A 13,592-nucleotide genomic window follows, 5' to 3' on the forward strand; every position below is an offset into this window, starting at 1 on the left:
ATTTGGAAAATACTGTTAATAAATAAAAATATTTCAATAACTATATAAACAAACACAGTTAATGTAAATAGAATAAACTTTAAAAATTTTAATAAGCAAATAAAATTGGTGTAGTACATGCGACTATCGCTACTGTTTGGTATCGATACCCAATTAGAATAATAAACCACACATTTTGTAACAGTGTGTACACACTGTGTCTATAACACGACCATTTTTTTGAGGCGATTTCGATTCTTCTCATAAGAAAACACATTTATTTTGAGCAACTAAATATGTGTGTGTGCCGTATGCGTGTGTGTGCGTGAAGAATTAAAAGAATACTTAACACAAAAAAATAACAAAAAAACAACAACAATTAGTGAATTAGTTGTGCGCGCATAAAATGGGTTAAGCAACTCAATTGCGGCTAGTGAAATGGAAATGGAAATGGACTGTTTCAAACCGCATTCGCTCGTGCCAGAGAAAAATCGTTCACCACCTCTAACTCAGTGTCCTGCCGCTGCTTCTAGTTGGTGCTGCTCTGCCCTCTGCCTCTGCCTCTGCCCTCTGTCTCAGCCGCTGCTCTGCCACTGTCTGTGCTCTACGCACGCATCGATTTGGGCTAAACGTTAGATACCTCCTAACGCAAGTTGTTAGGGTGGAAAAATATATAAGTACATAATAATAAAAAAAAGGAAAAGAAACGGAAAGAAATGCTGTGCATTTTTCAATTAATTCATGCCCCAATCAATGTAACAAATTCAAGTGCAATATTAACAAACGAACTAAACAATAAAAAACAACAACAGCAGCAGCAGTAACAACAACAACAAAACGCCAACACGGTCGCAACTCGAGCAGCAAAACAAAAAGGCCAACAAATAAGATAGAAAACAATCAAGAAGAAAAAAAATAATTTTTTGTTGTAGAAATCTATAAAAGAGGCGGCACTGCTGGCAGGCGGCAAATAAATTGGGCAGTGTTAAAAGCGGGGTAAACTAAAAAAAAATAAATAACACCGAAATTCATCTCTAAAATAGTGTGTACAAAATGTTTATTGTATAATTTTTCATTACAACTCCAACATGCATATACGCACACACACATATATATGTAAATCTACATGTGTGTGTGTGCATATGTGTATTCCATGTGTGTGTGCGTCCGTTTAGTTTTTGTTTATATGCCGTTTTCTAGTTCTTTTTGTCTAGTTTGTCATTTTGCGCACATTCGTCAACAAAATGTGCGCTCGGCTTTAACAATGCGTTTTGCCTATTCGCTTCTATTCGCCTTATTGTTTGTTCTTTATTGATTTTAAGATGCTGCTGCAGTTGTGGACACACTGTCAAACGCACACAAGCACACGCGCACGCATGCACATTCACACACACGCAAACGCACGCATGCACGCACTCATACAAACGATTTTTTTTGAGACATTGCAATACGAAATTTTGATTGTTGTTGTTTTTGTTTTTCTTTTACAGCAATTTGATAGAACAGCTTCCATATGAAGACCATGTCGCGCTTTGGCCTGCGCCGTGGCTTCAAATTCTCCGAGGAGCAGCAGCAGGTCAACGGCAACAACAACAACAATAATAATAACAATAATAATACTAATGGCAATCCAATTGGACCAACTGCACAAAAACTGGCAACGCCGCCGCGCAAAAAACGCAATCACAGCCTGCCTAGGGAGCAGCAATTGGAACCAATAGAAGCGGAAGCGGAACTGGAACAAGTGAACAGGCAACAGAAACAGCAACAGCAACTGTCGCCCTCGCTGGTATGCAGCGTGCCTCTGGAGCGTTTGCCGCGTCTCGTTGAAAAGCTGCAGTTGCTGCAACAACAGCAGCAACAGCAACGCGAACTTGAGGAATATTCAGCAACGGCTTTTATCAAAGTTCTATGCTTGTACTGTGATAAGAAGTTCGCGTCCAGCAAGCTGCAGGCCAAGCATGTGGATAAATTTCATACGGAACGAAAAGAGAGACGCTGTAGCAATCGTTCTACCACCAATAACAACAATAACAATAACAACAACAGCAACAGCAGCGGCAACACTCACAGTTCCAGTCACGCCCACTTTCCGGGCTGCCAGCATTGCAACAAGTCCAAATCGCAAACGTTGCAACCACCAATTTGTCTGCCCGCCAAACAGTTGGAGCAACTTTTTGTCCATCTAATTGCTAGCCATGCGGACAAATATTTTGGATGCCAACAATGCCAGCTGCGCTTCAATGATGCACCCCAGCTGCACAGTCATATGCGATTGCTGCATCAGCAGCAGTTGCAGCAACAACAACTGCAGCTGCAGCAGCAGCAACAGTTGCAGTCACAGTCACAATCATCCTCTATGATTGGCGCTGAGGAGCCGGTGCTCTTTCGCTTAGGTCTCACACAGAATCGTTTGCCCGGCCAGAGGCAACGCAATCGCAGCAGCAATGCAACAGCTGCAGGCAAACAGCAACATCAGCAACAGCAGCGCAGCAGCAGTCGTGCAGCTCAGCGACAAGCGGCAGCAGCAGCGGCAGCAGCAGCAGCAGCCGCCGCCGCCACCGCAGCAGCAGCGGCAACTACAGCAACATCTTTAAGCAACTCCACGAATGTTGCTGCTACAACAGCAACAACGGCTGCCAGCAGCAGCGCGACGTCAACTACAGCTCTTACAGCAGCAACAGCAGCAGCAGCATCAGTAACAACAGTTGCTGATGATACACACTTTCGCATGCCCAGCCATGGCCACGTTTTCGATGACAACTTCTATCAGGACGTGGTGCTCAATGTGCGTCACAATTTGCAGCATTATCTCGACGGACGTCTGCGCAGCGGTCCAGCACCGCCGCAGCCGCCCGCTGCTGTTGCTGCTGCCAATGCTGTTGCTGCTAGCAACCTGCAACAGTTGGCGCTGTGCCACGCTGCCTATCCCACATTGCTGACCGCCGAACAGTTTGGCGATGGCTTGGGCCTAGGGCTAGAGACATTGCCGCTGGCCAAGGCAGCGCGGAGACCGCACACAAAGCACAGCTGGAAATGGAAATGGGATTATGTGAAGAAATTCACGATCGTCAACGAAGGCGGGCGGCTGGTGAAGAAGCTGAAGCAGCCGTTTATGGGATTGCGCGATTTGTCGCGTCTGGATATGTGGACGCAGTTGACCATGCGACAGAAGCATGATCTAGAGCAGCAGCAGCAGCACCAGCAGCAACAGCAATTGGAGCAACAACTCGAGCAGCAGCACTTGCAGCAGCTGCACTTGCTGCTGGATCGGCGTCTCTTGCCGCACATAATGCTGGAGCAGAACGAGCAGGCGATTATCAAAGAAGAGCAGCCAGAGCAACAGCAACAGTTGCTGGAACAGCAACAACAGCTGTTGCCAGCGCAAGCAAATGCCGAGCAAAGCTTTTTAACGTTGCTGCAGCTGCAGCCAAGGGGACAGCAGCAACAGCAACATCAGCATCAACGTCTTTCAACAACAGCAACATCAACAACAACACTTGTGCTTAGCGGCGAATGGGCGCGTCCTCGTTTATATTTATGCATTTGCTGCGGCGCGAAATTTGAGCAGCGCAAAGCGCTCGAAGAGCACAAAACATTTCGCCATTCGCACATCTATGCAACGCACTATGAGCTGGTTGGACGTGAGCTGCTGGCGGGCAACTTGTTGCGGCATTTGTTTATGCCAAAACGTGCGCTCAGTCGCTATGCGGCTGAGCATCGGCAGCAGCAGCAACAGCAGCAACAGTTGCTGCTGCACAAGCAGGAGCGGGCAATTGTTGAGGACGAATCCATATCCAGTTCCTCCAATTGTTCGGCTGTGTCGTCTGCCTTTGGTAGGGGCAGAGTGAGTGGATCGCCGTGCTCCACGGCGACGGCGACAACAACGGCAACGGGCAACAGCAATACCAGCAACACTAGCGGCAGCAGCAACAGCAACAATAACTCAACCTCGGTGGAGGACAACGACAGCAGCGACATCAAAGCGAACGCCTGCTCACCGACCAGCCTCAGTAACAGCAACAGCAACAGCAACAGCAACAGTTGCAGCTACAGCAGCAGCAACAGCTGCAGCTGCACAAAATGTGGCCGCAAATGCAGCGGCTTGATGGATCTCTATCGCCATATGCTCGACTGTTCGGGCGATTACGTGTGGTCGTTAGCCAAGAAGCGTAAATACCGTTATTATTGCGGCTCGAAGAAGCGACGCACTGCCTGCAATAAGCCTGCCAAGCACTTTGCTCAGCTGCTGCGCAAGAATAACAAAAAGGTTAAGAAACAGGTGCCAATGCCAGTAGCTGGCCAGGATCAGGATCAGACGCAGACGAGCAATAATAATGATGCGTCCGAGGAGAGTTCCAATTCGAATTCCAATTCCAATTCCAATTCGAATAAGACGAAAACACCGCCGCGCCAACGACCCAGCGATGGTGAGTTAGTTAGTACAGTGAAGCATTCGTATGATGAACTGTGCATTAGCTACAAAGGGAAGAAAGGGGCTGATGAATATTTGGATGAGTAGTAGCGGCGATACAGGTGGTTCAGAGAAGTTATTTGATGAGCTACAGTGAAACAGTCGTATGAGCAACGACAAATTTGAAAATACCTATTTTCAGAGACATATAAAAGCTAAGGGTGGGGAGAACTAGGCTGTTCAGAGGGTCGATTTGATGGAATATAAAGTGCTACAGTGAAGCATAGCTGTGATGAACTATTGTGTAGCCAGAGCTCTCTAGGAGCGGGCATATAATAATTATGAGCGAGGTTTTGAATTGATTGAAGTGTTACAGTGAAACAGTCATATGACGAACGACGAATTATCTAGGGCTTAGGAACTGCGAGGAATTATGGTGTGACCAACGAGGGGTAATGAATTGAGCATATGAAGCAAGGCTTCAATGTCTTATATAGACCTATGTATAACTCCTATATCACTATCTCATTCCTCCTCTCTCTCCCTCCCTCTCTTGTAGCTGAATCGATACGCAAAATGCTTGAGAATTTGCCAGCGAAACGTGTGTGCAAAAAGATCTTTCCGATGGACAACAAGAAGCGATCCAAGAAGCAGGGCAAACCCAATAAAAAGTTGCAGTCGCGCAATGCCAAGAAGCTCTACAATCATCATCATCATCATTTGCATCATCATCATCATCATTTGCATCATCATGCACTGCGAAATACGCGGTCGCGTTTGGTGCGTGCCAAGCCGGCAGCAGCAGCCGCCACAACAGCAGCAACGTCTCCAACAGTTGCTGGCGAGCAGCAGCAACAGCGAAATCGTCGCAAGCAGCAGCAGCAGGTGAAAATGTTGCCAGCCACTGATGCACAAGTCAGCTCAACAACAAGCATAACAACAACAGCAACAACAAGAACTTCCAGCACAGTCGCCACAGCAGCAACAGCAAATGTTGCAGCAGCAGCAGCAACAACAACTGTTGTCTCGCCCACGCACAACAGCAAACAGCAGCTAATGCCAACACCGCCTACAACACCAGCGCCTGCAGCAACAGTGACAGCAATAGCAACAGCAACAGCATTACCCGCAACAACAGCAACACCGGCAGCCGCAGCAGCAGCAACAATAGTTGCTGCCAGCAAACAACAGCAGCAGCAGCAGCAGCAGCAGCCTGTGAAGCGCAGCAAGCGCATTAGCGACTGCATAGCCATGCTAACAGGCAAGCTGGAGGAGAAGCTCAAGACTGAACAGCAGCCAACAGAAAAGGAGCAACCGTTGCCGACAACTGAATCCGCAACAATAGCTGCCGAGCAGCAACAGTTGCAGCCAAAGACGCCGAAACGGAAAGCCATATCACGGCGCATTATAAAGCCGACGAACGAGACGACAGCAGCAACAGCTGGTGCAGTAGCAACGGCAGCAACAGCAACTCCAGCAGCAACACCAGCAGCAGCAGCAGCAATAGCTACCAAAGTAATTGCAACTGCAGCAACAGCAATTGCGCCTGTGCCATTGCCTGTGCCTTTGCCTTTGCCTGTTCCTGTGCCTGTTCCTGTGCCAGTTGTTCCCGCTATGCGACGTGTCACGCCCACCAAGGCAGCCACCAAGCAAATGCAGCCATATGTAAATGAACAGCAGCAGCAACACCTAATGCAGCAGCAGCAACACCTAGTGCAGCAGCAGCAACACCTAGTGCAACAGCAGCAACACCAAGTGCAGCAGCAGCAGCAACAGTTGCCGCTGTCTGTGCTGCCATTGCCGCTGCCCTTGCCTTTGCCACTGCCTGTACTGCCCGTGCCACTGCCCGTGCCTGTTAAGCTGCCTGCACCTCCTCAGCCACCGCCGCCGCCGCCACCGCCGCTGCCACCAGCAACAGCAGCAATAGCAGCTGTAGCTGCGCCAGCACCAACAGCAGCAGCAGTAGCACCACCACCAGCACCAACAGCAGCAGCACCAGCACTGCTGCTGCCGAAGTTGCCAATGTATCTGCCAGTGCCTGCAAATTATGTGCTGGAGCCGCAGCAGCCGCTAAATCTGAGTCATGTAAAGCAAACAGTACAGCTGCAACTGCAGCAGCAACACCACCAGCAGCAACAACAACAGCAGCAGCAACAACAGCAGCAACAACAACAACAGCGCAACTCCGCAATGCCCGTGCGTCGTCAAACGATTTGCGGCTTTGAGGCGCGCAACTTGCTGCAGCTGGACGAGATGCAGCCACTGGACTTGTCAAAGAAATCCACACGCAAATCATCGCCAGCACCGGCACCAGCACCAGCACCAGCGCCGGCGCCAACTGCTGCACCTGCTTTGGAGCAACTGCCGCTGGCCATGGCATTGCCACTTGTGCGTGGCACCGAGGCTGCCGCAGCAGCAGCTGCAGCGCATTACTATTCCAATTTGGATCTGCTGAAGATACCACAGGTGCGCAATCCAGTGTTGCCGCTGCCCGTGGCAATGCCCGCCATGGTCGCACAGACGCCGCCACTCGCCGTCAAAGCGCCAGCCAAGAAGCGCGCCGCCGAGTTGGCCAGCAAAAAGGAGAAGCCAACAGCCACGCGCATGGATGAGGTGATCAACAATCATATCGATGATGCCATCAATTCGGTTATACTGGCCGTGCAGGCCAGTTTGCCACACGAGGAGGACGAGCTGCTACAACAGCAGCAGCAACAGTCACAGTTGCAGCTACAACACCAGCAGCAGCAGCAGCAGCAGCAGCAACATCATTTGCAAAAGCAACAACAGCAGCAGCAGCAGCAGCAGCAGCAACATTTGCCGCTGGCTGTGGCACCTAGTGCGGGCGTCTTATTCAGCTCAGCTGCAGCGGCACCAGCAGTGGCCACGCCAGCAACAACGCCCGCAGCAACAACAGTTGCCACGCCAGTAACAGTTGCTGCTGCTCCCGTGGCCGTAAGGCATCTGGCGCCAAAGAAGCGTAGTATGCGCTCCAAGACCATCGATTGCCGCTCGGCATTGTTGATGGCCGCCATGCCGCCTACTATAACGGCCACGCCCACACCCACGCCCACGCCCACACCGGCATCTTTGGCCATGTTGGTGCCGGACAGCCAAATGCCAGCAAATGGCAATGCGGAGCCACTTTTAGCACTGCCCATGGTTACGCCTCCAGCGACCACGCCCACGCCCACGCTTACGCCGCAAGCTGCTACGCTCACGCCTGTGGCTGTCACGCCCACTTGCCCGAGGCAAGCATCACCCAAGCGAGAGTTGTCGCCATTGCCGCAGCAATTGCAGCTACCGACAGCAATGACAGCGCCAACACCGGCAGCAACATCGCCAGCATCTCCAGTTGCTGACACGCCCACTGTGAAGCCAGCCATGCCTGTGTCAGTTATCTCTGTAGCACCGCCCACAGCACCAGCAGCAGCAGCAGCTGCAGCAACAATTTCAACACCAGCAGCAGCAACAGCAATAGAAACAACATCGACAGCAGCAACCGCAATGTCAACAACTACTTTGTGTCGCAGCGCCACGCCCAGTAGTGGGCACGAGCTCAATTGTAGTGTATTGCTCGAGGAGCACAGCAGCAACATGAACAACAACAACAACACGTCGTCCGGCTTTCACAGTCTGCCACAAACGGAATTGCTGCAGGCGCCAGCAAATGACGCCGATGCAGAGTCCGAGCCAAAGCTGGAAACAAAATTGGAGGAAGAAGCGAAGCCTGAATCTCTGCCAGAGCCGGCACCAGAGCCTCAGCCAACGCCGGCCGAGGTGACGCCGCCCAAAGAGGATGCCAAGAAGAAGCAGCGACGACGACGCAAAAACGAGCTGGCGGCAATTGTTGCCGATCAGCTGCTGGAGAGCTTCAAAATCGACAATGCGCGACGCGACAATCTCAAGAAGCTCGAGAACTTGGCGTACGAGAAGAGCGAGGATCTGTTGCTAACGGGCATGCTGCTCATGTCCAGCACCAAGCGCAATGCCTCGCTCAATCAGCAACAGTTGTCGGCGGCGGCAGCTGGCGAGTCGAAGCGTGGCAAAACCGAAAATGCGCTGCCAGAGCCAACAGCAACAGCAACAGCTGCTGGTGGTCGGGGGCGGCCCAAGCGCAGGCAGAGCTGCTATTATAGACGTGGGCGTGGCAAGGCAGCGCCATTGGGCCCGGAAACGAATATAAGTGCATTGAAATCCTCGCTGGAGAGCTTTTCGATTGGCATTGAGAAGCAGCTGCTGGCCAAGGAGGCAAAGGAAGCAGCAGCCAAAGCCACGCCCACAGCCAGCTGCATATTGCGACCGAGCATATTGTGCACGGCGGCAAAGGAGCAACAGCAACAGAAGCAGCAGCAGAAACAAAAACAGCAGCAGCAGCAGCAGCAACAGAAACTGCAACAGCAGCAGCAGCAGCAGGAGCAGCAGCAACAACAGCAGCTGCAGCAGCAACAGCAATCACCAACAACAGTTGCTGCTGCTGCTGCTGCTGCTGCCTTGCCCACCTACAGTCGTGATCCACGTCTGAACAAAAACATACACAAGGAGGAGCAACAACTGCAACAACAACAACAACAGCAGCAGCATCAGCAGCGGCAACAACAACAGCAGCACCAACAACAGCAGCAATCACAGCAGCAACAACAGCAGCACCAGCACCACCAGCAGCACCACCAGCAGCAGCACCAGCACGGCGACAATCTAGAAGAAGAAGACAACTATTTGACGGAAATAGCAAAGAATGTGAATGAGAAAATTATGTCGGCGGCCAACGAAGACTTCGAGTTTGCCAACGATGAGTTCGATCAGGAGGACAAGGATGAGCAGGACAAGTTCTATCGTCCGCCAACTTCAATGAGCGTTCGCAGCGCTCCAAATCTGAACGATGAGCACTCAAATTTCGGCACCGACGACGAGAATACAAATACAGAGCTCATGGACATGGACATGGACGATGAGATGAGCGTCTATACGAGTTACTCGCAAGATTTGGGTCGCACGGGTCGCGGTCGTCGCCGACGTCGACGGCGCAGCGTTTTGTTAACACGCCGCCCCAAGAAACGCAACAATCGCAGCTCTCAGCTGGACGAGGCGGACAAATTCGCCTGCCAGCTGTGCGGCAAAAGCTTCTTCTCATCGACATCGCTCTCCAAGCACAACATGACACTGGCACATGTCTCCAAGCTCTCCGAGCTGGAGTATTTGCAGTCGAAGAGCAATGCACCGCCCAGTCCACAGCCAGTGGCAGCAGTAGAAGCAGCCACAGCAGCACCAGCAGCTGCATCAACCGAGCAACAGTTTGTCCAACAATTGCAGCAGCTGCGCGCCTCGGTGCTTGTGCCAACAGAGGCTGCAGCAGCAGCAGCGGCTGCGGCGGCGGCAGCGGCAGCAGCAGCAGCGGCAGCCGTTGCTACTGTTCCTGCGCCTGAGCTGCAGCCACAGCTACCTTCTAGTCATCATGTCATCACAGAGGAGAGCCTGCGGTTGCATGACAACCAGCAGCAACAGACGCAACAGCAACAGCAACAGCAACACTCGCAACAGCAGCACTCTTCCAGTCCCGCCCACAGCGCTGCCCGCCTTAATCTCAATCCCGACGAACGTCTCTTTTACGAGTGCTGCAACATATTGAAGAGTGCAACTGCAACAGCAACAACAACTCCATCTGTGATTGTTAGCGCCGCCGGCCGCAAACCTGTGGAGCTGCTGACGCCCGCTAGTCCGCCAGCTGTAGAGATATTGTCGTCGCCTGCATCGCCGTCGCCCTCGCCGCCGCCACTGCCGCTGCCAGCAACAGTTGCCGCTGTTTCCCATCAGCCAGTTATACAGCAGCTCTTTCGCAATCCGCCCGCTGCCACGCCCACGTAAGTGTAGCTGCTGCTTCTGAATTGAATTTGATTTGATAACTAATTTTTGCTGTTTCGCTCTCTTTTAGCAATCATCATTTGCAACATCATCAGCACAATCAGCAGCAACTGCACCAGCAACATCACCCACATCATCCGCATCACCCACATCACCCACATCATCCACATCATCCACATCATCATCATCATCACCATCATCATCATCATCGTCTATCGCCCAGCTACTCAGCCACCTCGCAATTCTCAGCGCTGACAGCAACAAATATGACCACATCACGGTTCAAGACAAAAGCCGCCATGAAGGGCTATGAGACGCATCTACCTGTGGACATGGATGTGGCCAAGACAACGCGTGCGGTTTGTAAGCTAACCGAATTGGCGGACATTGCGCTCGGCAGCGAAAAGCCAACAGGTGTGGACTATATGCCCGATCAATTGCTAAACGAACAGCAGCAGCAGCAGCAGCAACAGCAACATTTGCAGCAGCAGCAGCAATTACAGCAGCAGCAGCAGCAACAACAACAGCTGCAGCCAGGCGCTGCTGTAACCGAGCAAAGTTCAACATCCTCAAAGACTATAATGCACGCTTCATCCATAATTAAGGGAACTGTTGCAACAGTTGCAGCCAGCAGTGCAACCTTGCCGCCGGTCTCTGGCCGAATTATTATACCGGAGCGGCCATTCAAGAATATTGGACTGGAGGAGAAGGCGAGCATAACGTTTCAGAAGCCAAAGACTAGCGTCAATTTGCTTACGGAGGACAACAATAGCGTGTCCACGGCGAGCTATTCGGATCGGGATGATTATGATTTTGGTACGCTTAGCTGCGAGGATGTGGATGGCGATGCGGATGTGGATGGAGATAGTGTAAAACAGCAACAGCAGCAGCAGCAGCTGCAACAGCAGCACCAGCAGCAGCCACAACAACAGCAACAGCAACAACAACAACAACAGCAGCAGCAGCAGCAACAGCCAATGCTTAAGGCGTCGACTGCTCACGTTGCCAGCTCTAGCGGCTCAAGCAGCTCCTCTTCGTCCGTCTCCACAACGCAGCACAGCAACAGCAGCAGCAGCTCAAGTCGTGCCACAGCCAAAACCTTTGAGAACAAGTCGCTCATAATGGGACGCATCTTTAAGCATGCGAGCACAGCGACAGCTAAGCTGCCGGTGAAAAGTGCGCCCAAGGATAAAGCCCAATTGGATCAGCTATTCGATGAGCTGCGTGGCGCAGCCAAGCCACAACAGCAACAACAGCAACCATTGTCGCCAGCTGCAGCGCCACTTGACTGGCAGCAACAGCAGCAGCTGCAGCAGCAGCCGCCTGTGCAGCAGCAAAAGTTGCAGCCAGCGGCCAAAAAGAACGCCAAGGCAAGAGGTCGAAAGGCAGCTGGAATCAAAAAAGCCGCAACCCAACCGCCACGTAAAGATCTGTCCAAACTGCAAACGGAGCTGGGCATGAGCACGGAGGACTTGGAGCAGCTCATTGATGAGGGGCATCGCAAATCGAAGCGACGCTGCGCCACAAATCGACCCAAAAAGCTGGTGGAAACGTGGAGCTCCGATGAGTACGAAGAGTTCTTGTCCACCAAGGATATTATAGCTTTAATAGAGCAGAAAGAGCAGCAGGAGCAGCGGCGCAAGCGCAAGACAAGCGAAGCGCAGCCGGAGACGTTTGCAGCGCCACGAGAGAAAGCGGCGCAGCCCTTGACGAATGCCAAGAATCGCAAGGGACGCAAGCTGGAGCAACAGCAGCAGCAGCAGCAGCAAGAACAGCAGAAACCAGTGGAGCAATTGCTGCAGCCCAAGCGTGCGCGACAGCGTGTTTCAGAGCCTGCCACGCCCACAAAGACAAAAGCGACACGTGCGAAGCCCGCATCCAAGGCGACAAAGGCCACCAAGAAGCCAGCAGCGAGCAGCAAAAAGCGTGGCAAGCAACAGGCAGCGGAACAAGAGCAACAACAACAGCTGCAGCAGCTGCAATCGCAACGAACGCGCAGTAGTCGACAGCAGCGAACGCTTGAGGAGTCACCGGAACTGAATCACTGCCAGGAGCCGCAGCACCAGCAACAGGAGAAAGCAGCGAGCGCAAGTAAGCAAAAGCCTCGCAGCAGCAGCAGCAGCAATAAAAGTGCCACAGCAACAGCCGCAGTTGCAACAGCCACAGCAACAGCGACAGCAGCAGCTGTAGTAGTTGCAGTCGCGACTAACAACAATAATAACAACAACAATAGCAGCAGCAGCAACAAAAATTTGAAAACGAAAAGAAAATCGCAAACGCATCGTCAATCACCGGCGCGCAGGAAGCGACCGGCGAGTGAGAAGCAGCTTTATTATTGGAGCAGCTCCAGTGACGATGAATTTGGGCGCATCAATGTGGAGGCAGCCGAAGCAGCTGCAGCTGCAGCAGCCGAGGCAGCGCAAGCACCAACGCAAGCCGCTGCAGATCCAACAGCTAATGAGCAACAGCAACAGCAGCAACATTCACATGCACAGCAACAGCAACAGCAGCAGCAACAATTGACGGCGAAACATTTTGATGATAGTGAGCAATATCAGAAACACGGCTGGATCGTTGGTGATTCGCACAAGAAGCTGGTTAAGCTGCTGGCCATTGCCAAGGGCAACAAAAAGGTGGAAAATTGCGGCGTCAAACGGCGCACGCCCAAGCGCAAATGCTAGAAGAAGAAGAGTAGGAGGAGAAGGAGGGGAAGATGCAAAGTCGACGTCGCCGCCGCCGTCGCAGCTGGCCGGGAACACTGCCAACTGCAATTCAACTATTCAATTGAAGCGGCATACAGAATGTATTTCATATATGTTTTTTCTTTCTTTAAACAAACACATCTAAGCGTTACATTATTTAGGTTATTCTCTATTTTTTTTTTTATTAAATGTATTTATAATTAATAAACAAAAAATTGCGCAAGCAACAAATAAAGATTTGAGCACAATTAAAGTTATCGACTTATCGATGTTTACTGGGACAGCAACTAGTATGCAGCGCGGCTGAGAACAGGAAATTTTTAAATTCGAAGCTTAATTATTAAAGGTCTTATAAATTATTGTACACTTTTGCATACGGTTTAAAAATTAAATATTTTACTTTACTGACATGTTTTTAAGACTCCATCTGTGCCTGTCTGTTGTGCATGGAGCAAATCAATTTGTGATGCTTTATTTCTGACATGGTTCTTTACATATTATTAAATCATTTATTTGTTACTATTTGCTAACTTTCACGCTAGTTTAAATACATTTTCAAATACATATTTATATTAAATAAAACAAAAAAGTGAAAGCCAACTATACATATCGATAGTTTACTTTAAGAAGCCATC

General features: G+C 51.0%; 1 protein-coding gene across 1 annotated transcript; it reads left to right on the plus strand.

Moving 5' to 3' along the window:
• The first annotated feature begins 297 nt into the window (after window positions 1–297).
• LOC111598107 lies at window positions 298–13,099 on the plus strand. The gene is made up of 11 exons (XM_030223045.1): window positions 298–1,021; window positions 1,470–2,467; window positions 2,504–4,409; window positions 4,953–5,881; window positions 6,131–6,292; window positions 6,518–7,153; window positions 7,193–8,780; window positions 8,883–8,936; window positions 9,030–10,254; window positions 10,326–12,372; window positions 12,466–13,099. The coding sequence occupies exons 2-11, from the start codon at window positions 1,493–1,495 to the stop codon at window positions 12,934–12,936; spliced, it is 9,993 nt and encodes a 3,330-aa protein (XP_030078905.1). The 5' UTR covers window positions 298–1,021; window positions 1,470–1,492; the 3' UTR covers window positions 12,937–13,099.
• Window positions 13,100–13,592: the final 493 nt, after the last annotated feature.

The sequence above is a fragment of the Drosophila hydei genome, unplaced genomic scaffold (assembly GCF_003285905.1).
Source record: "Drosophila hydei strain 15085-1641.00,03,60 unplaced genomic scaffold, DhydRS2 tig00000090-arrow-arrow-pilon, whole genome shotgun sequence".
In the NCBI taxonomy this organism is placed as follows: Eukaryota; Metazoa; Arthropoda; class Insecta; order Diptera; family Drosophilidae; genus Drosophila; species Drosophila hydei.